Genomic DNA, 22,768 nt, shown 5'->3' with positions numbered 1-22,768 from the left:
TCTCTCTCTTTTCCCTCAACCATTTGCGGCCATTTCTTCTCGCGCGTCTCTCGAGGACTCAGGCATTGCGCTCTTCCGAAATGCCTTCACGCATTGCCGCCACTTATTTTCGTCAAAAGTATTTTTGGTGTCGGTCGATCTTATCGCGCTCGGTTCCTCTTGACACCTGCCGCGACCCGTCAGCGAGACTCGGTTGGCGGAATGTGCTTTCTTCAATTTCTTATTGCTCTTTTTCTTCCTCCAGAACATATTCGCCGTTCACGATATCGATTCGAGGCGCGTACGCCACGCGGGTTCCGTTCGTGCTCCGCCAATTTTCTGTAAGACGCGCACGTGTTTACGTTCTCCCATTGGCGAAATCCGTGCGAAGCCTCCGAAGGGAACGTCGAGAGTGCATGTGCCTACCCTCTTTCCTTGGCAAAGGCTGTCTCTCGCTTTTCCAAGGGAGGATCAGTGAATCTTCTTGGACACGGAGGTGCGGCGGGTATCGACAGCCCAGATCGATTCGAACTCTGGAAAAAGCGATCGCAGTTCTTCACGGTGGCGTCGCGACGTGCCAGAACCTCGTGGAAGGTTTAAACGGTAAAACCCGGTAGCGATGCTTCCGCCGAGGGAGATCGGAATGAATCTTCGGGTGGCTGCCTTTATTTAACTCGCGTCCAAAGCCGGGACAGGGTGGGCCATGCGTCTTCGCCTAATCTAACCTATATTTCCTCTATTTCAGCTCGAAGCCAGCTATCGCTCCGTTCCGCCCCTCCCCAGGCCACCCGAACCAAACCTGAATCCACCCTTGCACACACCCGAACCCCGCAGACTCCTTCGCTCCCTTAACCGCTCTTCGTTTTGTCCCCTTTACGTACAGCCCGCCACGTACACCAGACACTGTACCTAGCCGCACCTACTACGAGCACATTACCAGAGAGGCGTCAGCCTTCTTTGGCGCACCGGGTATCTCCATCCTATATATAAAAGGGGTGTAATATCACCAGCATTAAAACCTGATCCGGCACTTTGCGGGCCAAATTGAATTTTCGTCGTAGATAAAATGTCGCGCATTTACTTAAACCATTATCTCGGAGTAGGGACGCCGGCGGGCCCGACCACGGGCCATGGCTATGCACCTTTTTCACACGGAACCATCCCCCGCTACACCGCCTTACTCCTTCTCCAGCCATCAAGTGGAGTACGACCTTTGGCCGTATAGCACGGCCTGAAATACTTTTACCAACGGAGAACCACCCTGCGAGTGACTCGGCGCTTTGCTACACTATACGCCCGTGTCCGCGCCTCCGGTAGCTTCCGTTGCCAGCAAGGTGCACTCTGTCAGCACCAATGCTACCGGCGATGCCAGACTGCCACTTCAAAGCCCCACGCCATCCTGGACCACCCACTGCACTAGAGCACCCACGCGGACCCACCTATGTCCATTCATCTATACTTACGTACCCTCTTCTACCTATTTCGAGGATTTCTATGTCGGTTGCGAGTCGATTCGATCGGCCTCCCTTTCACCTTATTTCTCCATACTCGACTGACCCTTAGCTATTTTTCAATTTATGGTTATGCATATCTTTCACGTGTATCGCGTTAACGATTTCTTCGGGTCAATGAGTAATGACATAAGCCACCAGCGAGATACAGCAAAACCTCACAGCCCTCCGGCATCGTCCGTGTTCCATCTCTACCTTTTTTTCCCCACAGCTTTTTTCGTTCCTAGCCTTTGTCACCGTAAGCTGCAATCAGGTCACCGATACTCGGCTTCGTTATAACAATAGGATTATATGATCAGCAGGCCCACGCTTCTGTTCGATATTCTCAACGTCACGTTCGAGAGCACGCTGTACGCGCTCTGACAAACAAGCACGAGTCTCGCTGGTTATTTCGACTTGTAAACAAGCAATTACCGAATCAAGTATCCACCAATTTTCATGGAAACCAGGTCTGTCGCGCTGATGGGTGTATGTTTACCTCGTCTCGGTGCCCCGAGTGAAATTGAGCGGGACTTCCATTCATTCAGGAGAACGATCGTCAGTCCTCGAGGACGATGCGACTCGTGGATCGACGAAGGACACGTGCGTGTCTTTCAGTCGTACCGGAATGAAGATATTTACGTAGCCCGCAGGGAAACTTCAGTCTCCATGGGTAGCACGCGTACAATAGGTAGCAATTATGTAGAGTGGCCACCGTCTAGCCAGGCCTCTACCATACTACGCGTTCCAGTCATCGCTTGTTAACGCTATGCGTAGGGTGTCTCAGAAATATGAGAGTTTCTCTCGCTAGATATCCTCGGTTCTCGGAAAGCAGTGCTCAGTGCCCACAACTCTGCGCAATGGCTGTTGCGTCTCCGTGCTGGCCCGTGTGCCTTGTAAGAGCCGTCCAGCAAGAAGCGGCAAGATGCACTCACGAATATTAACAAGTAATTCTGGGATGAGAATCGTCAGTTTCCGAAATCTAACCGATCAACGATACTTGGCTCTGGATTGGTTAAAGTACTTGGGGGCAAAGGTAATTTTGACGAAAGAATATATAATTTTCACTTACACCCGGTATAACGAATAGCCACGCCATTAGGGAGAATGTTAAATGCACTTGATATCCCCTTTAAATGTTTTCGTAAATTACGCACGCGGCACTCTGTAACGCTGTAATGATTAAGCGCCTTGCGGTACCCACGTGTAAAGCGCAAAGTCCTACAGTCGCGAGGAGCATATCAGTGAGGTCTAGACGTTAAATGCACAGTTATTATAGAACCGGATGAGAAACTCGTGCACGGCAAAGAGAGTGAGCGGCGAACAAAAGTTGAGGTGCGAAAAGAGCAGTTTTCAATGACACTTCGCTGGGCGACGAAACGAGTGCTCGAGGGTGAAAAAGCCGCAGTGGACGCTATGTATCCCGACGGAGAGGGTGTCTCGCGTTCGGGGTGGGAGTTGACAGGCATCTAGAGGGGTAGGCGCGGTTCCAGTAAGTGGCGGGCGGCTTTATTTATTTTGGAATGCCCCCTTTGACAATGGCAATCAAGATCCATTGTGCAGCGAGGCGCGACGAGGCGGCCCTCCGATTCCATGCATAACTTTGAAACGCGCGATACAAACACAGCACGCGGGCCAAGGGATGAAGCGTGAGTGGGAGGGAGAGGAAGAGAGACAGGTATATTGGCGAGGGTGAGAGGGGAGAGGGTCCCTGATGTATAGCAGAGAAGTATGAGAGCTGGTGGAGTTGGCGAGCCGACTGGGTGGCGGAGGGGGGGTGCCCTGGGTGAAATTATCGGTTCGGGGATTCGAGGGTGAGTCATGCCCGTTTGTTTCTGGGCGACGGAAAGGGTACTTGCTCTATGGATAATTTAACCCGCGGTACCCTGAATGGATTATAATTGGTGATGACAGCACGTCACTAGAGGCGGTATTCACGCGCTGGGAGCAGACGTCGGACTCGTAGATTGGATACGAGAGACATCATCGTCGCGGCAGACTCCATAACGGATGTCTCGGTTGGGCCGTACGACCGGACGAAATCTACGAGTGCGAGATAAATCTACGATCTCTGCTGGACGCCGTTCCACTTGGTTACGTAACAGGAGCGAACCAGAGAATATGGCAGATGCACTATATACTCACAGCCGCGAACCAGTTTCCGGTTAAGTATCCCGTCCATCATCCGGCGGACTTTGGTGCGACGTTAACGAACGGAATTGGAAGTTCCGAGCGGTCCTAGCAAATCACCGCTAAGCGTCCGGCTCCCTGCCAATTCGATTCAATTAACAAGGTGGCGCCCTAATTTGCAGGCGCCCCTTTGCCCTCGCGCACCTTGGACGCTGCGTTAATTCTATTTCGGTGGGTGGTGCAGGCGCCGGTGTCGACGGCACCGGGCTTCGGGATAGGGTAAGGACATGACATATAGGCCAGTGGCATTCTATTGTACTCGAGAGTCGAGGTATTGCCCCCGACCAGCTGTAATTACGTCATCGTCATTGTTTCGGCATATATCTACCCGGCGAGATTGCGAATGGTTGGACAACCCTTACCAGGCTTCACCGTGTCAAAGTGCGTGTGCGACGTCCATGCGACCCCTCGATGCACGTGCTCCTGCTACCCCCTTTGCTACACACAGAGCTAATGCGACGTTACGCCAGTTATGTTATGTCGGCTATGCTGACCACACTCTAGGGAAGCGAATAGCTTCAGGACTAAAGCCAGGATCACATGGTCCTGGACTGGGGTTGCGCATTTACCCCTGGCAGAGACACCACAACAGGGGGGGGGCGTCTTCCAACGTTGCACTTCTCCCCGCGCCGTGCTTGACCTAACCCTTCCACCTGGCATTTCGCGAATTATCGGTGTATTGGGTGCAATCGGCTATGCCGGTTGCCCTGGACCACCAGGTTAAACCGCATCTGCGTCTCTTGAACGTAGCACCTTTGCTAGGCAGTATCGTATCGCCTGTACTCTGAGTGTACACAGGGTCTACTAATGGACGCATGGTCTCCCTCGGTCTTCGACGAGCGCACAAAGGTGACGCGCTATAGGTACTTTGAACAGTTTGGTCTGAGCGTCTACGGTGCAAGATGTCTAGCCTTAATGGGTTTCGGCGAGTAATAAGAATGCACGTGAGTTCAGCGTGATGGGGCGTAGGTGGAATATACACAGGGAGAGATTAAATCGGATCCAAAGTGCGCGAGCAATACGTTTAGCCAGTCTGAAAGTCCTGGAAGGGAGAGAATACCCCAACGTCTCGGAGTTTCATAAACATAATTATGCTAACTACCAGCCAACGTAGGAACAGCACAAGGAAATTCGAGTTCAAACTCGGCTATGCTCGACTACACTGCTTGGATCTCGTTAACGCCTTAGCCATCCCTGTCGTTCGTCTCTGTTACGCGTTACGCTCTCTCGCTCTGTCACGTGGCTCGCGCAAATGCCTTTCGTCTTCGTCGGCAACACGGGCAGCCTTAAAATGCCACCCGTTAACGCGATTGTTTGCTCCTTATTGTTCGTGCGACACGCTACTTTACCTATCTGCACTTTTTTCCCTCCCTTTAAACAGCCTTTCTTAGTTCCTTATGCTTGCGACAACTTCCTTGGTATATTCTACCATCTATTAATATTCCTGGGCGAGAATGGTTCTTGTCATCGTAGCATCGTGTATCTTGGATATTGTTTCTGAACCCTGTTTAAGGAAATAGAAATCTCCTGGTAAACCTACTCGCGGCAATTAGACGACGGAACGAAGGAAAGCGGCTCTTGTCTCTACGGATGATCTCTCTATACCTCAGAAACTCGCGCTTGATTGTCTCGTTATGTCGCGTCATTCGGGTACCAGGGAGTCGTCTAACCCCATTCTGCGGCGCACAATGGTTTTCCCAGTGCGTGCTGGCAGTGCGAACGGTGGTTGATTTAGGGAAGCAACCACCGCAAACAAATTCATCCCCCTCGAAGTCTACTTCAGTGAAATTCAGCCTGTTCCAGGCAATTCCTTTCTCTTAAGCATCTCTTAGAAAGTCCCAAGGCTGTGCGAAGTAACAGACGCGTGTGACAACCTTCGAAAATTTAATTTCCCCCGTATAGCCTGAGCGCTTCGGAACTTCTCCCCTTCTTACATCCCCCCTTGATATGCACGCGCATCGATGTACGCCCAGGTATATTCATTCTCCTGTATGTACCTACATAACCGAAGAAGACAGGCCGGTCGTCCCTTACCGCCGGCTCGGTCGGCGGTGCGTGAAATAAAATAAAACGGATATTAAATCTAGCCGGAGCTAATTTCCTTCGACTTTTCAAACATCCCCGACACTCGCTCGCTACGGCGATCCCTGCTTTTTCTGCAGAGACAGTCGGAGCAGCAGCAACGTCTTCAGAATCGACAGCGGATCCTCTCTTGCGGTATATCCGATGAAGACGAGCGTAGAGAACGCCTCCTGAATATTCAGCCACTCTGGGCTTCAGTTGAGAAAGACATCCGATGGATGAAGAGGAATCGAAATACATACACAGCAGTGTGGGACCGTCGACCAAATCGAATTCTGGATTCGAATTTGACGAGTGACAGCCGACGCGTAGATACGATTAAGTCCGCCACGAAATTCGTCCCGTGTCAATTCCCTGTTGAGGTCTCTCGTCGATATGTTCCCCTCATGCACGAGAGCACGCATGGAGACCAACCAGGAGAACGAACTTGCCACAGCACGGTCAGACAAATATAGAGATGGCGTCGAACGAGATAGCACAGTGCTGAGGGTTAGGGTAATCCATAGGTGGATACTACCTGGAGCCACCTGGACACACTGGGATCATTAGATGCGATATTACAAGAGTTACAATAGAGCAGCACACGCGCTACCTCATCCCGTTCACGGGTATCGTTAACGCCATTGTTCAGAGAAATCCCTTTTGAAAGGGAAAGGTACTCGCTCATCACCTACGTATACCTGCCTAACAGTATGGAACAAGTCACCGTACTCAATACGGAGCATCGTCATCCTTACGCATCAAGATCAAGTCGGGCTAGCACCTTCCTATATCTTCCCGCCTGGGAGCCGAAGCTTCGTCGGTAATCCGAGAGCCTGTAGTCTCTGACATTCTATGCCACAATATTGGCGATGCTTTCAGCCGCGGCAAACAACAACAGGAGGATGAACGCTTGGACCTCGCCCATCATTCAGGCTGGTCTGTGTTTCTGGGACAGCAACATCTTTATATCATTAGACGATCGAATCTGCTCGAAGAACAATGGCGGTCCTGGCGTCTCGGCACCTCGACTCATTGCTCTCAGGGACCAGTGGCTCTTGAAGCGCCGTTAACGCCGTCGGTCGAAGAAGGGCTTAACGTACTTCGGGCTACAATGTGCCCATTGTGGCGGTGGGAACCTCTCACGTTGCGAACAAGATCGGAGACGTCTGACGGGAGTACCTTCGTTTAGGCGATAAGCATGCCTATCAGGACGTTCCGTCGGATGCGTTTGCGTTGTTTCAAGTTGTTTTTTTTTTCGCGAATTTCATTGTGCTTACGATACTTCCAATTCAATTTTTCTTTAACAGTACGGAATTTCTGAAGATATTGGAAAATAAGTTTTAATGCAAAATTCTTTACACCAAAATTGGTAAGGGAAGGTCTCTACGAAGAATCAAAGTGTCTTTAGTCTTAGGATTGTAATAAGTTGAAACTTGAAGTCCAGAATTACCATTATTATTATTATCAATGCACCAGCGGCAATAGCATAACAGGAGTGGGAGTCCGAAGAAAGAGAGATATCGCGAACTGGTGATGAAGACACGAATCCAAATTAGACCGCGCCCCCACCCCCCTCATTAGGCAAATCCAAAAAGTAGATTTCCAAGTGAAAAGTGGTTTAGCATATAAATTTATTCAAAAAGTTTCGCAATTTAAATATCTGCGGTGTTTCAATCAAGGGGGCGGTGCCATAGCACGTACACAGCACATTCTGTATCCACGACACTCCGATCTATCTGGTCCACACGCTTGCTTGACGTTACTACATAATGTTAAAATTCACGGTGTATTATTTTCACCCTTAAGAATTTTAATAACACATACGGCCAGTTCCTTGAGCATTAAGCAAAGCTTCGATCCTATTAAAAAGTTCATAGAACTCAGAAAGGCCACGGAGCGAAACGGCTTACTTCTTTTTCCCGGGCGGCCTTCGTAATATTTTGGTACTGGTACTGATATTTGCTTGTTAACATTTCTCCCCTCTTTTTCCTCTAACGACCCCGGCTCAAATATTACGCGAACTTGGGAATACCAACGAAATTGAGGCACGGGAACATGGGGTGCGCTGCGCTGCTGATTATTGTGTAAACTGGACGTATATAAAGAGTCAGTTCTTATAGGATGATCTCGTTTCGTTATATTCTTTTGCCGAAGCTGCTCCTTGATGCCAACAGAGAAATCGTAACCAGGTTAGATGGAATCCTTTGGGCAAACCGCGATACTCTCTGCTACTGAATATTCACTACCCCTCCGCCTGTTACCCAGTAGAAAAAAGGTCTTATAAAAAAATTCACCCCATCCCCGAAAAGGGATGATCGTATGGGTACCTATGGACAATCGACGCAGACCCGGTGTGGCTAGGGGTCACGGATGCGCACCGCGGGGAGCAAGAACGTCGGTCTGACTCGTAATCGAAGGGAAGCTTAGCGGCGTTTCGTGTCTGGAATTCCTTTAGACTGAATCATCTCCCAGTATAAGCCATGGAAGCGCATCGCTCGAATACAGCGAAAACAATAGAGGCTTGGCCGTCGCGAACTCGATTTGCCCCCGAGTGGGATTGGCTCGTGCCAGTATGAAGGGGTTGGCCCTCGAATACACACAGAGGCGAGAGGGTGCTCGTTTATCGGTCTCTAGATGTCAGGGTGGAAGGGTTTGCATACACATTCATTGATATGCAAAATTTGTAGTTTCCAGAAGCTTACGAACTCAGCGCAGGTAAACTTCGATTCGAAATGCGCGCCCGCGGCAAACCATTGTCAGCGGATGTGTTCGGTTCGTGAAACTCTACGTGTACGGTACCCACAATAGGAGGTAGCCGTTAATTCATCACTAAATATTCCGGGACTATGCCCTACAGCCAGGACGAGAACTATCAAATGTCATAGCTAGATAAATGGAGTTGCTACTATATAATTGAAGCTGTGAACCCGTTGCTGATAGCGAAAAATGACCATTTTCTATATTTTTACTTTATGATCCTTGATATACCACCCTTGTCTCTTAATTGGCGCATGATTTAACAAAGCACCGTAAGTGAAGCTATTTAGGTCAATTGCCATGACGTAATAAATCTTACGCCGTATTTCCACGTAATAACGATATCTGAGCCAGAAACAGAGGGCAGTTAATTAGCCCGTGTTAAAAGCTTTGCTTAAACGACCTATTCAACGCTTAAAATGCGGATTCTGCGCACCCTGCAGAACCATCCGGTGCATACACAGTGTCTCAAGTGGAGTGGATATTTATGCGAGTTACTTCATAGCCACCCTTCGTTCTTTCTTTATCGTATTCCAGAGTGGCTCTACTTCAGAAATAGAAAGAGACCGAGAAAGTGAGACTCCCGCGGATAGTACCAGTCTTCTCCCGATAGAGGCGCAACGGGCATGACTAAATGTGAAATCCATTAGGAAGCGTCTGAGTTCGGATAGCGTTGACCTTAATGAAAAATCATTACCTTATCTGTGAACATCAGGTAGAACCAGGGTAGCGACGCGAGGGTGGACAGAAGACGCGAGACGTTGGCAATGCGTTTCATTACGAGCTGAGACGACGTCCAATCTTTCCTTAACGAGAATATCTACCAGGTTAATAGTAACAGTAGTCAATGGCCGTCGAACTCTAACGATTCTCCATTCACAAGTAACATTCGAAGTCTAATCATTTCCATTCCGTGACCCTATAGAAGTTTTGGAGGATCTTGCGATAGCGTCAGTCACATCTTACACCCTGACTTCCGTTCTAACGAGACTTCATGTTATTCCGCTGAACTTCGAAATCCCAGGCGATTTCGTTACTAGGCAAATCCAACGGTTTTCTATGCTAGGCCAAAATTGAATCTACGTACACCCTGCGTCCTGGCACGCGCTATGCTTTCAAATTACGACACCTAGGTTATCGCGGAAGCAAAAAGGAAAAGTGGCGGCGTGACGTTAGGCTAATTGAAATTGTGCAAGGTTGCCGTCTCCGCCTTTTTTTCCTCACCGCTTCTATCTCACTCTCTCTTTCGGCGATATAGCTCGGATATTCATATAGGAGCAGGAGAGGCAGATGCATAGAGAAGCACAGTGGCAAATGTCAAAGGGAAAGAGAGCGGTAGCAGAGGGTTGGTGTACACCGGTGAAAATTTTCAAAAGGGTGTAAATCCTGAAAGTGTGATTGCTCGTACAGTATAGTAGAACTGGGAGTGCCCCATAGTAATTTATAACACGAGTTAAGCATTTCGGCTGGTTTTAATTACAATGGCAAATATTATCGGACTGACGGAAGCTAATTATATAATTAAAACTTGCAGAGTAAACTACCTTCCCAGTGAGCCGTCGAGATTGACGGCCCTAGGTACCTCCCAACCTCAACCTTTCATTTGACTTTCGCTGCCTATTATACTCCCTGCTACTGTGGGGGGTCGGATCGGTTCGCTTACTTCATCATCGGTTATTCGTGCAAGGTGCTCGAGTGCATGCGATCTACGAAATACCTCGGGACGATAATCGCCACCCTTGCAGAAGAAGTCTCTGCACCCTTTTAGATCCCCGGGATCTGGTGAAATACTCAACGTCGTCCGCCTGGCATTTTGAGCTTTTCGGCGACGGGTACCTGAATAGTAATTGCTAGATGCGGAAGGGTCGGGCGTATAATACTGTGATGGTATTACAGGATTATGAGATTTCTATGAGAAGGCGGATAGGACCAGGTTAAGAAGGGGATGTCCTAAGTGTATATATATATAGGTCATTCTAGGGTTTATGATTTAATGAAATTCTTATAAAAATAATAACCCAGCTCTACGTCCATTATCTCCATGAAACAGACATTCCCAGCGCGCTGGATTCCCGCATTATCAACTGTACCAGCAATTTCGTGTGTATACCATCCACCTTAATCTCCTGGAATGAGATACTTGCTTTAAATGTTTACCTTCATCGTGATTAGCGGCCATCCACGCCGCATGGAGATGAGTTCAGTTTATCGGTCATACGAAACGGCGCTTATATCTCACGATGTAGCAAAAGCGATTCGCTGAGGTTCGCGTCGAGGAAACTCGCCCCAAAGCATTCGTCTGTGCAAACAATTTCAATGAGCTTCAACTAATCTGGCGCAGCTACGGGGTAGAGGTTGACGGCGAAGTAATGTATCATCGTGGGCTTTATAGATGTTGGTGAAAGTGTGCGGTCCACGTGCTCAAGAGTGACATAGACTACGGACAAGATGCGAAGAGAAATCCAAACGGATTCAAGAGGGTTGACAGTTGTTGGGAAAGAGCGGAGAGCGGAGGAAGGGAAAAGTACATTAAAAAAAAAAATAAATAAAAAAAAAGAGATGGAAAGACGAAGCGCAGCAGCGTGAAGATAGTCGAGTGGGTTTTCGAAGTTAACTGGAGCGTCGTCTGATTCGATCACAGTTACCATTGGAGCGAAAAATCCCATTTTATAATTAGTACCCGGTAGCCGTGGATGGTAGTGCAGTGCGGCATGGCGCGGCAACCGGGAAAATCAAGATAACGGACTGCGAAAACTGTGCCGGGTCGGCGCACTCAGCGAGGTCTTTTCCTTTTCCCTATTTTCCCTCTTGAGCGATCGGCGCAACGCAGCGCGCGAGAGTAGTCGTCGTTGACTCAGCAGTAGAGACTCGACGGAGCTAAAGGAATATATTCATCAAAGCAGTCGCACTTGCACGTGGATTTAAAGTCTCGTTTTCCTCTCGAAAGGTTCGTGCTCCGGAATAAACAAGTTCTAATTGCCAGGGATTTGCCTCGAGCCCGTCGTACGATTACACTTCTTCTAATTTCTTTAGTTCTCATAAGTTCTACGAGGAGTTGATTTCTACGACCGAAATGGTCGAAATGGTTGATGCGACCGAATGGATCGCGAGTCCGACCCGGTCCATTGTCAATTTTACTAACGGGTGTCGTTATTTTCTTTGTTTCAGGCATAAGCGGAAAGTTCAGAACCTGTTGCCGTGCAAGAGCGCAGCAGGAGCAGCAGCCGCAGGTCGCGCGAGGGTGCTGCCGGATGGGCAGCCTCACCCAACTCCCGGGACAGGTGGTCCAGTTCTGTACGAGGATCTCCCGGAAGCCATGGGCCACTCTCAGCTTCACAATCATCACCCGGGTCATCCGAGCCAACCTACGATCGAGGTACGAGCAAACCCTGAACAACGTGCCCGAGTCCCGGCTCCGCACCACCTCGACTATCTCGACTACCGGGATCCCAGGGCAATCCTGCGTGTTGCCGACAAGCCGTCCAGGGCCGTACTCGGGGGATACCGTACTCCGCGTGCCCTCCTTGCCAAATCCCAAGGGGTGCCTTTATCGATAACCACCCACTCGCCTCTGCCAAATGCCACTCCCCTCGTGCAGAATCACCTGCTCGCTACACAGAATGCTTTGATCACCAGTCAACAGTCAACCCCTTGCTCTATCCCTGAGACGCACTCGCCAATCACCCCCACTCGCATACGCACCAATAACCTCCCCATAACTCCAACCCATCGGCCTCGAATGCGCACCCCTACGCACGCTCCTGCGAGTCTACCGCCCTCTTCACCGTTACCCTCGAGATTACTCAACCAGGAAAATACGCGACGAAGACCCTCGGTAGATTCGGAAGGTTACTCTTACATAGACTTCAAGGACACGGAGCTCGATCGCAAAAGGAATCCCCTCAAATTTCGAAACCAACCGCCACCCCGTCTTGCCGAGAAATTACTCTCGTCCAGGTCGAGCTCCTTGGACTCGGAGGGCTACTCGTATATAGATCTGAATTACAGAAGGGCACCGGGCACTGCCAAAAGGGTTCTGACCGACGGTACCGAGGAGGAGGTGTGTCCCCTCTGTACGATTCAGCAGATCCACCAGCTCCTCGCGAGACCCGAGGACGTCTACCTGAACGTTCAGGATACGTGACAGGATACCGGTGAGCCTCGTCGCGTAGATACATTAAAAGGGTTAGGTCCTACCGCGTGAGTATGCTCTAAAATCGCGTACATAACATATCCGGTTATATAGAGACACTGAAGAACCCTAGATAAAAAAAGGAAGCTACACGTATACCCGTATATATACATGTGTATCTATGTAAATAATATATATGTATATATACTCGATACTTCCTAGGACCTTATAATTTCGAGCTACGATTCATTAGTTTTGTACGTCATTAGAGATAAGAGAAGCCGGTCACAGGCAGACTAGTCAGTATTTATTTTGTTACATGGCCGTGCCTGCACAATCGTCTTATAGGATCGAAGGATCGCGGCGACTGTTACGCTACACTAGCATAAAGAGAATGAAGCCGTAAGGGAGACATAAAGAGAAGAAGGTGTCGTTCGGTTGAGGTTACGTGAGGTAAATGAAGATGGAGGTCGAAGGTCGGCTAGTAGTGCGAGAAGAAAAGGGCAGACAGAATGAGAGGAGGGAGGAGGAGGAGGAGGAGGGAGGGGTCGATTGTGGAGGCACGGCATCGAGCACTCCATGGTTGTAAATAGGAATATAGAGATACTCTCGTGTATATATACGTATACGTACATTAGAGAAATACGGAGAGAGCACCTGTAGGCCTTCGTTTCTAAGTTGTAAACTAGTTACTATTATTATTTATTACCGTTAGCCGGTCTGCCGGAAATTGCGAGAGCTGCGCAGTTTTTGTAAATACGAGAGCGCCACGAGGATGGCGAGCGGCGACCCAATGCGAGCGTGTGTATGAGATGTGTACGGTGTGTTAAGTATGAGAAAAAGAATTGAGAAAATAAAATTACTTTGCTGAAAAATTTGACGAGGAGTGGTTATTAACCCGGTCCGCTGTATCCCAATCCTTTGAACCCGACACTACGTAACGCTACAACACATCAGACATAACGTTATTCAAACTTTAAGTCTCTCTATCACTTTCCCAGATCATTTCCCTGTCACTGTCATCTATAGTCACATCTCCTTAGCTCCCCTTGTCGAGCTCAAATCGATTAGGGCGAATCGTTCGATTTCAAAAGTCACGGGAATCATCGTCTAGCTCGGTCTGTCTCTCGAGTACACTCACTCATGGACACGGAATAACCACTTCTGTGTTCAAAGTTTTTCTGACTGATGGTGGCGCGAGAACTGAAGTCGTGGTTGGGGAAGCTCCGAGTTCAACAAAAGGGAGGAGACGCCTCGTTGCGATAAAGGCAAAGGTAAATGGCGAGAAGAGGAATGAGGACGGGCGGATGCTACTTGCCCGGAAAGCGTGTGTTCTCATATTGTTGTACTACGTCACCTCTGCTCCGGAGTGCGATTGCTGGTGCCCACCCTTCTTTTCACGAAAGATCTCTAATTTTGTAAATGGACTAGAGTGGATGCCCACCCTGTTCCTGCCTATCTGCCTATATACTCGTAGCCCTCCGGTAGACCCTTCGCTTTTCTTTTTTTTTCCCTGACTTCTGAGAGCCTCAGGCTGACACCTAGAGACTCTACATCTTATCATCTAATACCCTCTTCCATTTTCATCCCTTGATCCGTTTTCGTCTTTATCTTACTGATCTTCGTTTTCCCTGTTACCCTTCCTGAAATTCTTTACGTGATTTCCGACGGATATCCGACGGTCAAGGAGCCCGTGTCAATTGAAAGCACGATACGCTCCGGTTTTCAAGAATGACATGAGTTCAGCTGGAATTTTCACTTTCGTTAAAAGTTTCTGGGTACTCTCGCTAACTCGGCATCCTCGCAATTCGCGAATCCACCTGTTGTTCGCCGCTGTTACCGGAGGATCTGCTCACGTTACTTCGATATAGAACTGGCGAAACGATCCTGCCAGACTTAGGCCTAATGCAATTGCTGCAATAACTAACAATTAGCAGGACCTGACGGTTTCCACGTGTACCCACGATGTCTCTGTGCACGGAACCACACGATAACGTGCTATACGGTTCGCATATGTGCACGTACGTATATATATTCTGGAGGAGCTAATACAGACCTGGACACTGGACACGTTGCAGAACGTAGAACAGGTTGGGCGCGTTAGAGACAACCCATTAGCCTTCCTGCTCCACGCTATTACCGAACGGACATATTGCTTCCTGGAGTTGCTCCTGGACCAAGTCGCGTCCTCTCTGGTTATCCCTGAAAACGTAAACTAGCGAATCTTTTTAAAATTTCTCCTACAGACCCTTGAACTTTTTCAGGAATTGATCCACCAGTCTTAGTGGGATATTCCCTACTTTACTGATCGTGGTATAGAAAAAAAAAAGTTTCCTCAGATAACTAGACACGTATTTAAATACTTTAGAGCCTCCTTCGAGACGGTAACTTAACTGAAATCTTCGACTTTCCGTAGTCTAGTTAACGAGACCACTCGATTTCCTCAATTTCAGATCGTGAACTAAACAACTTTGAGAGTCAGTCAACAGGAAAGTTGCTGAAAGATGGTATTTAAATTGACTTCGTCAAAGCAAGCCATCCAACCTTGGCGTAACGGCCAATCGAATCTACAGAGAGAGGAAGATATATTTAAAATCGTTGGTACTATGCATATAAATCGGAAGGTCTGCTTTCATCTTGTTAAATCAGACTACTATATCTTAAAACTCTTTCCGTGCCGTCACAAGAAAAGCACAGCCCTCCGCAAGCAATCGGCAAATTACAATGCAATTTATAATCCGACAAATGAGGGGTTAACCAGTTGACGAAGCGGTTCGATAATTTCGAGACGTGGTCCCAGGGTGGCGATGGCGTACACGAGGATTGCGAGAGTAGGAAGGCGGCGAGGGGGTACGAGAGACCAGTGATAGTGAGATAGATTGGGGATTGCGGCGCACCATTTACCCGTTAACGCGATATGCCCTCAGCTTGGAAACGTGGACGTAGCTATCATGAGTATCCGAGGACGAAGAGCCGGTGCGGAGTGTCAGGGTGCACTTTGACGAAGGCGGAGCTAGAGGCTGAAGTATCTGCTAGCAAGAGAGACACAGAGAAGACTGCCTCTGGCTTTACCTACCTCGCATCTACCTAACCTCTGTATAACGTGGTATATAGATATAGATAGCATAACCAGCCCTCTGACCCACGGTTAACTAGGCTAACCGGCCAGGGATTACACCGTTCACACCCCGATTGCGTCAAATCAATTCTCGTTTCGTTGAAGCCCACCAAGCCAACCAACAGCTCATCGACTAGGTATCCTTCCCTCCCATCTTCTTGCCAATCCCGGTTTTACTCGCCGTCAGGAACACGTGTTCCCAAGATCTGCCGATGATTGGCGTCGCAAACTCAAAACAAGCCAACTGTCGGATATATCCTCCAGCTAGACGGAAACGGTTGACTTTCAGAATTTCCTCAGGAACCTCCCTCGACGTCTATTACCATCGGAATGTCTTCATATACATCTATACCGTCTCATAGAAACCCTTATACTGTCGTTCAATACTCCTTTCCTTGTCCCTCTGCTCGTCCCCATTCGCTGTATAATCTAGTGCCTCGTTAAAACCTTCAAGATATTCTGCTTCCTTCTTTATTTGACTTTTACGCCCAGCTACGTACGCGGCATTCTTACGGGTATAGTGTATCTCGCTTAGCCTCCATCCGTACCAAGTCGCGCGATACAGCAGTAAGCTAGCAGTTTACAACGCTAAGAAGCTTTTCCTTATTCGTTCGCCGGTGGCCGGACGAGCAAACGTTTGCAGATAGCATCAGAAAAGTGTAATATACACTGGTGGTGCGGAAAGCGGCGAAGAGGGGGACGGTTATGCCAAGTCCACAGCTAAACCCCACCATATGGATATAGCTTTTCTAACGACGCTTTTCTCCCGCAGATGCTCGACGTAAAGGAGGGCGGACGTGGGGTTTTTGTCTGTAGCAGTCCTGGACCGGATCCTTACACTTCTCAAGACCTCTACAATCCCGTCTACGAGGAGCTCAGTAACGGTAAGATATCAGTCGAGCATTACGTTCTTTATATTTATTCAATCTATTCTATTGCATTTGTATTCGCCATCTCATTTCGTGTTACGATTAGAGTCTCTCCGATAGTTCCATCCGCACGCGGTAATTTTAAAGTTTACCAATCCTCCTTCTAGATGAGAGTTATGTCTGAGGTCATTGAGAGGTAACCACCGACTTTCGGATATCCGGATCGTAGAAAAGTGGCTACTAATAGGTACGCGGCAATCACCGAGAACCCTTGACGGAACTAACACGGCGTTGAAGTGATCATTTTTGATCTTCCCAGTTTAACACACGCCAGCTTCGTTATACCTATTTTCCAGTCAGCTGTAGTTTCGCACGTTGCTCACTCTATTCCCATAGTCTGTTTGTTATGTTTATTATCCACTCTCGATGTGCACTCACGATACGTAATGTCTTTGATAAGCTACGACTTGACTCTCCTATCGGTCAATTGTTAATTGGTACAGGCTAACCAAGGATCGTGATGCAAGTCCAACCCAATCGAATAGTAAGCCGGGACAAGCTCGCACGATCGATACTATAAATGAAATTAATTGAATGATTGATATTAAATATGAATGTAGTCGGAATCTATTCGTCGAGTGGACATTGCCAGTGGATTACTACCAGGTGTTTAGCCGATGAATTGCTTCAGAGTGCATTAAAACAATTAACGGCATCTATCACGAGAACCTTGTCCAGGATGAATAATATCCCTTTTATCGATGCGAGTCTCGACCGCTTCTCCCTGATATTTGCCAGTGCTATCGGTCTGACGATCTTTGGCCATTTCGACATCTGATGGATATATCTATTGACGTACTACAGGAGATCATCCGGAGACAGACGAAGAGAACGAACTCAATGCCAGGAATCGTTTGCATCATCATCATCATCTATCGACCTCCAAACCGGCCAGTGAGGATGAATTTGCCGAGGATGAACTCTCGGTTGGCGAACCTTCTGAAGCCAGGATGCTCACGTCCACGGCACCAGCCTGGGGAACCTGTCCGGCTGCTGCGAGGCCACCCAGAGAACGCAGAGGCAGGAGTCCCAAGAGTTTGGATAGACGTAGAAGAGACAAGAGTCATGATGTTGGCGAGTTTCACGAAGGAATGCTACTCGACGCGTTGCTTCAACTTTATCCAAGTGTTGCGGGTGAGATATTCTAGTTTTTTTTTTTTTTTTGGTTTTCAAGGGAGAGATGAGCCTGCGGTTAGGGTTTCGATTTCATATTGGAAACTTGAGTAGTGCTGCTTCTTTGGATAACTCAGTTACATTTATACTTGACGATCTGGTTGCGTTGTACAATTGATTTCAAAGTAATCTGGACGCCGATAGTTTAATTCCGAAGTTAAAAGAATCCTGTTCTTGTATGATTTCAGGTGTGGCTGGAGCAAGAGCAATGAACAACCAGCGACAACAGTCCGTCCCGTCCGTCGCTCACAGGTTACCATATTTTGTACCGCCAATGCCTGCGGCACAGGCTCTCAGGGTCGAGGAGAATCCTTACGAGAGTGTGCCAGTCCTGGGCCCGCTGCATCATTACTCCACTCAGGGAAGAAGCAACAAAGACAAGTCTCGCAAAGGCGACAAGTACAAGTACAACAATTACGGGCCAGAGTACTATGGCCTTCAAAGTCAGGATAACGTACCTGTTTATACGCAAGTCGGTGGAGAGTACTCGGATACCTATTCTCAACCTAACGATAGACTCTACACCGAGGACAAGTACTCTCAGCCGGTGTACTACACGCCCAGGGATCCGGACCAGATATCCTCGGGTAGACTCTATCAAGGACAACCTGATAGCAGTTTTGGAAGTGACAGCGGCTACAGTCATCACACTACTGGGACAACGGGCACAACTGGTACTCGGGGTAGTAACTCCAGGGCGAATCACAGAAAGGACAAACATCGGAATTCACATCATTCTCATCATTCAGCTGATTATATTGTGTCCTAAGCAATAGCATGGTTCAAAGGATATTCGGTTCCTGGTTCGTGTCTTTGGATATCTCGTTGTGCGAGCACCAGGAAAAACCGCTGCGAGTGAGAAGTGGTTTCCTAGGGGTCTCAAGAAGCCACGAGACTGTATCCTTAGCCGTTGGACTGAAATGCTAGTGAAAAACTCGAGATACAGAAGAGAAAAGAAATATTCACTGTACTTGTACAATAGAAAGAAAGGAAAAAAAAAGAAGTCTAAAATCCGTGATTTACGGTAGGCAATAGGAAACGAAGACTAACGTAGTGATCAGGAACGTGATCTCTTAGTGATTTATAAACAGTATAAGACTATTTAACAAATTGTAATCCAATGAGACTCAGGCTCACACCAAAGGACGCTAAATATTTTAATTTAGCCTAATCGTTTGTAATTTAACAGTAGTGGATGTAGTCGCGATCGCAAGGGCGGCTGTGAAATGTATCGGTAAAACCCGAAGGGTATTGTCGCGACCGCAGGACCTTCGAGAAACTTATAAAATATTAATCCAAATCGAAATTTCATCCAGGCGGAATTTGATGATTTTCGAGGAAACGCTTTACTCTTAATATTCATGTACCGAAATGCTAGAAAAGTCGAGCAATCAACTCCAACTTCTTTTTTTCTATCCATCAAGTAGTCGCTCTATATCCGTCCCGTTTTTTTTTGATGATACAGGGCCAACCTTTTTTCACAGAATCTGTTCAAAAAATTCTGTCTGACTTTCACATTTATAATTATACCCAACAGTGCTATATGTATTTTGACATTTTAATGCACAACGCAAAAGCCACGACGACAGAGTACCACGCCAGCGTTAGAACGACAATGCACGTGGGTACATTGTGCTCCAATGGCGCTTTTTCGCTGAATTTCTATTCCGTTAAGAGAGAAAAAAAGCAAGTATTCTCTTTCCCGCTCTATTCTCTCCTAAAAAGCTTTTCTCAGTCGTCTCACATTTATTCACGTTTCACTGCTAAAGAGAAACATTTGCTTGTTATTATGCGAGGCGCTACACGGTTACTTATATTTTCCTGGTCCCGTTCCATCCCGCTGAGGAAACACATAGCGCACTATTAAAAATTCGATATGGATTTAACTTACGGCGATTCGTCAGTAACGATATCTCGACTGAAATGCCTCTTCCTCTTTCTTCGCCCTATTTCGCAAGGGTGATTCGGCAAGTGGCGCGTGTACATTTTCAGGGGCTCTTCGAGCATCACCCAGGTAGAGACCAATAAAAGGAATTCGTACTAGACTGTACAGTTACTAGAATTCTAGGCAATGCGCGGCCCGTGTACATAAAATCTCCTCCCGTATAGCATAGCTGTACCATATCGTTATTAAAAATAATCGAAGCATTAAATTTAATATATAATTTTTAAATTATTTGTAACAATGGCGTTGTATTACTATAGACACAATTTAAACTAATTTCATTAACGGAAACGAAGAGGCTATCGGTTTTAGGCATTCGAGAATCTTCCTTATTTCGTCAAAGGTTACGGGATACCCGTGAACTCCGTTACAATTAATTTGCCTCTTTGTTTCCGTCAAGTACTTCTCTTTGACTATCTTCAGTATTGTACACTTTCTAGCCACGGTAGTTCGAATACCTCACGAGAGATGCTCTGTTGTATATATAATTTTATATTGTATACCCAAGAGTTGGGTATGTAGGTACGTAAAATAGGATCTAAATGAAAGAAAAGGAAGTAAAATCTGCACGCGAGCGTCCCAACACCCTTTGTCCGTCCTTACATGTCAAACAGCCACCTGCCAGGTCATCGGCAGGTAATACTTCTTCTCTTTGGCTATACCTTTTCGTTTGTTACTTTTAAGATATAATTCGTAAAAAATCATATTCTTACGATCAATGAAGAAAGGCGAACAGAGGGTAGTCCGAATCTCAATCGCAGATTTGAAATGTGAATTAAGGATGGGATTGTACTTATCATACATAAGATATACGACAAGTCGATCGAAATGCATTGAATCAAAGAATGCATTAACCCGATCAGACTGCGCGTGCGCGAGTGCTGCTTCGCTCGCGATAATTAAGAGTGAATAAGACACGAGATACACAGAAACAAAAAAAAACGCTTTTGTACCTTTTTGCGTCCATGTTAGTCGAAACGTACGTTTGGAGAATCGTTTTTTTATAATGCCCGCGAGTCCCCTAAGTTATTCTTATTTATACATATGATGAATATATATAAATACTATAAGTATCCCAGCATATGTGTAATCGATTCCTACATAGTTTTCGCAATTGCAAATTGTTATATTGAATATTATTGAATGGCGCATCAACGCCAATGAAGTCCCGCGACTCGTTACAGTTGATTTGTAAAATCATGTTTTCATTTTTTTTTTTTTTCTTCCTAATCACGATTCCTTCGTTATGACGGAGAGAAATACACGAGAGTGAGTTTTTTTATATAATGAAATTTTTTATTTATTACGGCCATAGGTGTTACACGCGCGACGTTGTTGCTCGCGACGAGGACCTATCGGCGTGTCACGATTCCCGCATTTAGCGCTAATTTTAGATAGCGAACGACACACAATATAATAGGCACTAGAGTACCTCGGTAACAGTAGCGCTCTTGAAAGTTAGCTTGCACGGGCGTTCTCTCCTTTGCCATCGTATCTTTTGTAAGGTAACTTCGTGAGAGTCAATAAAAGGGGAAACAAGAAAATACTTAAACACGAAAGACAAAAGCATGCGAACAATTTGAAATTAAACGAGAAATGGACCAAAGGTATGGGAGGTGGAGAACAAAAGAAAATATGTGCAAAGAGTTCGGAACAAAGGACTAAAGACGAGAGAGGGACTATTGATTTATGATGGAAAGGAAGAACACCAGCTCGCAGAACAGGGTAACTAGTTCTAACATCTATCTCTAGATCACTTAAATCTAAATCACTCGATCACCTGACGGGTATCACCTAACCTAACTTAAACACTATCACACCTTCGTACTAATAAACAATTTACTATTCAATTTCATCATTGTCTTATCACTCGTGTCACCTAAAAATCCTATGTAATATCGATCTGTCTAAGAAATCTACCCCTATTTTATTATTTAGGAACGACATGGCTGCTGATGGGAATTCAAAGAATTTTCATCCTGGAGTTGATTGGCGGAAATCCGCAATATACGTGCATTTCTATCCTGGTAAATGATCCTGCCTATTTATTAGACTGAAATTGAATGGGATCCAAGCCGAAACTGGGGTTTCCAAAAATAACAAAAATCTAATTACGTATTGTGGCGTAGCGAGGAGGACGCGCAGAGAGCCATGGCGGTTGGGAAGATTTGGGGTGTTGTAACGGACAGCACCATCCATCATAATACCGGAGCCTCTTTCACCCCTTTTGGTGGGAATCGAGCGAGCCGCTACCACGAGAACGGGAATGCGCGAGGGATGCAAAGAAAGCCGAGTAAGCAGACGCCAGAAGGGAACCAGGGACTGAACTTTCACTTCAGAGCCAGGGTCTAACTAATTAGCCACAAAATAACCAGAGGTGAAAACCCTGGACCCTCTTCGCTCTACTTCCGCCTAGTCAACCTGCTCCCCGTACTCTCCCTGGTCGATGGCTTTCTTACCACCCTTGCTTCTCTTCCCTTGCAGACGCTTTCGCGACTTTTTATATATTCAAGATCGGTTTTGATCTTCATAACAATTGAATCGACATCGAAGAATCGCTTCCGAGTAGTCTTTTTCTCATAATGAGTTTTCTCTTTTGATCATTCCGGGCGCTTGGCAACAGAATATCCGGAAGCACCACTCCACGATTGATATTGAAGCAGCCTCGCAAAAGAGGCGGACAAAAATTTAATTAAACCCGGAGTAATGAGAATATCAGAAAATCAGCACAACGGAATTACAATACAATAGACTTCAGCAGTTTCCGTTTCCGGTTGCCTGGTTTATTCTTCGCAAATGACCAAAGTGGTTTCGCTCTTTTTTTTTTGAAATACCATTAGACAACAAGGGACTGGTCGAAAACAAGAGTAAATCGAGTCAAAAATAGGGGCTGGTACGAATGAGGCCGAGGATATCGGTAACTGCGAGAGCAGCATGACTGGGCGTTCGTTATGATCGATATTAATGAAAATTGAAAACAATAGCCGACTA

General features: G+C 46.9%; 1 protein-coding gene across 5 annotated transcripts in view; it reads left to right on the top strand.

The window, feature by feature from the left end:
• LOC107265882 overlaps positions 1 to 21,627 on the top strand; it is a 160,999-nt gene extending 139,372 nt beyond the window's left edge. For all 5 annotated transcript variants that reach the window (XM_015735767.2, XM_025083015.1, XM_015735771.2 and 2 more), the window contains 4 exons: positions 11,649 to 11,856; positions 16,503 to 16,614; positions 17,464 to 17,793; positions 18,021 to 21,627. In XM_015735767.2, coding sequence (XP_015591253.1) covers positions 11,649 to 11,856; positions 16,503 to 16,614; positions 17,464 to 17,793; positions 18,021 to 18,601 — 1,231 coding nt within the window. In that variant the 3' untranslated portion in view covers positions 18,602 to 21,627. The remainder of the gene's footprint in view (positions 1 to 11,648; positions 11,857 to 16,502; positions 16,615 to 17,463; positions 17,794 to 18,020) is intronic.
• Positions 21,628 to 22,768: the final 1,141 nt, after the last annotated feature.

This window comes from Cephus cinctus, unplaced genomic scaffold (assembly GCF_000341935.2).
Source record: "Cephus cinctus unplaced genomic scaffold, Ccin1 Ccin1_scaffold0240, whole genome shotgun sequence".
Taxonomy (NCBI): Eukaryota; Metazoa; Arthropoda; class Insecta; order Hymenoptera; family Cephidae; genus Cephus; species Cephus cinctus.
Note: the sequence above shows the minus strand (reverse complement) of the source record. Positions and strands in the feature narration are given on the sequence as shown.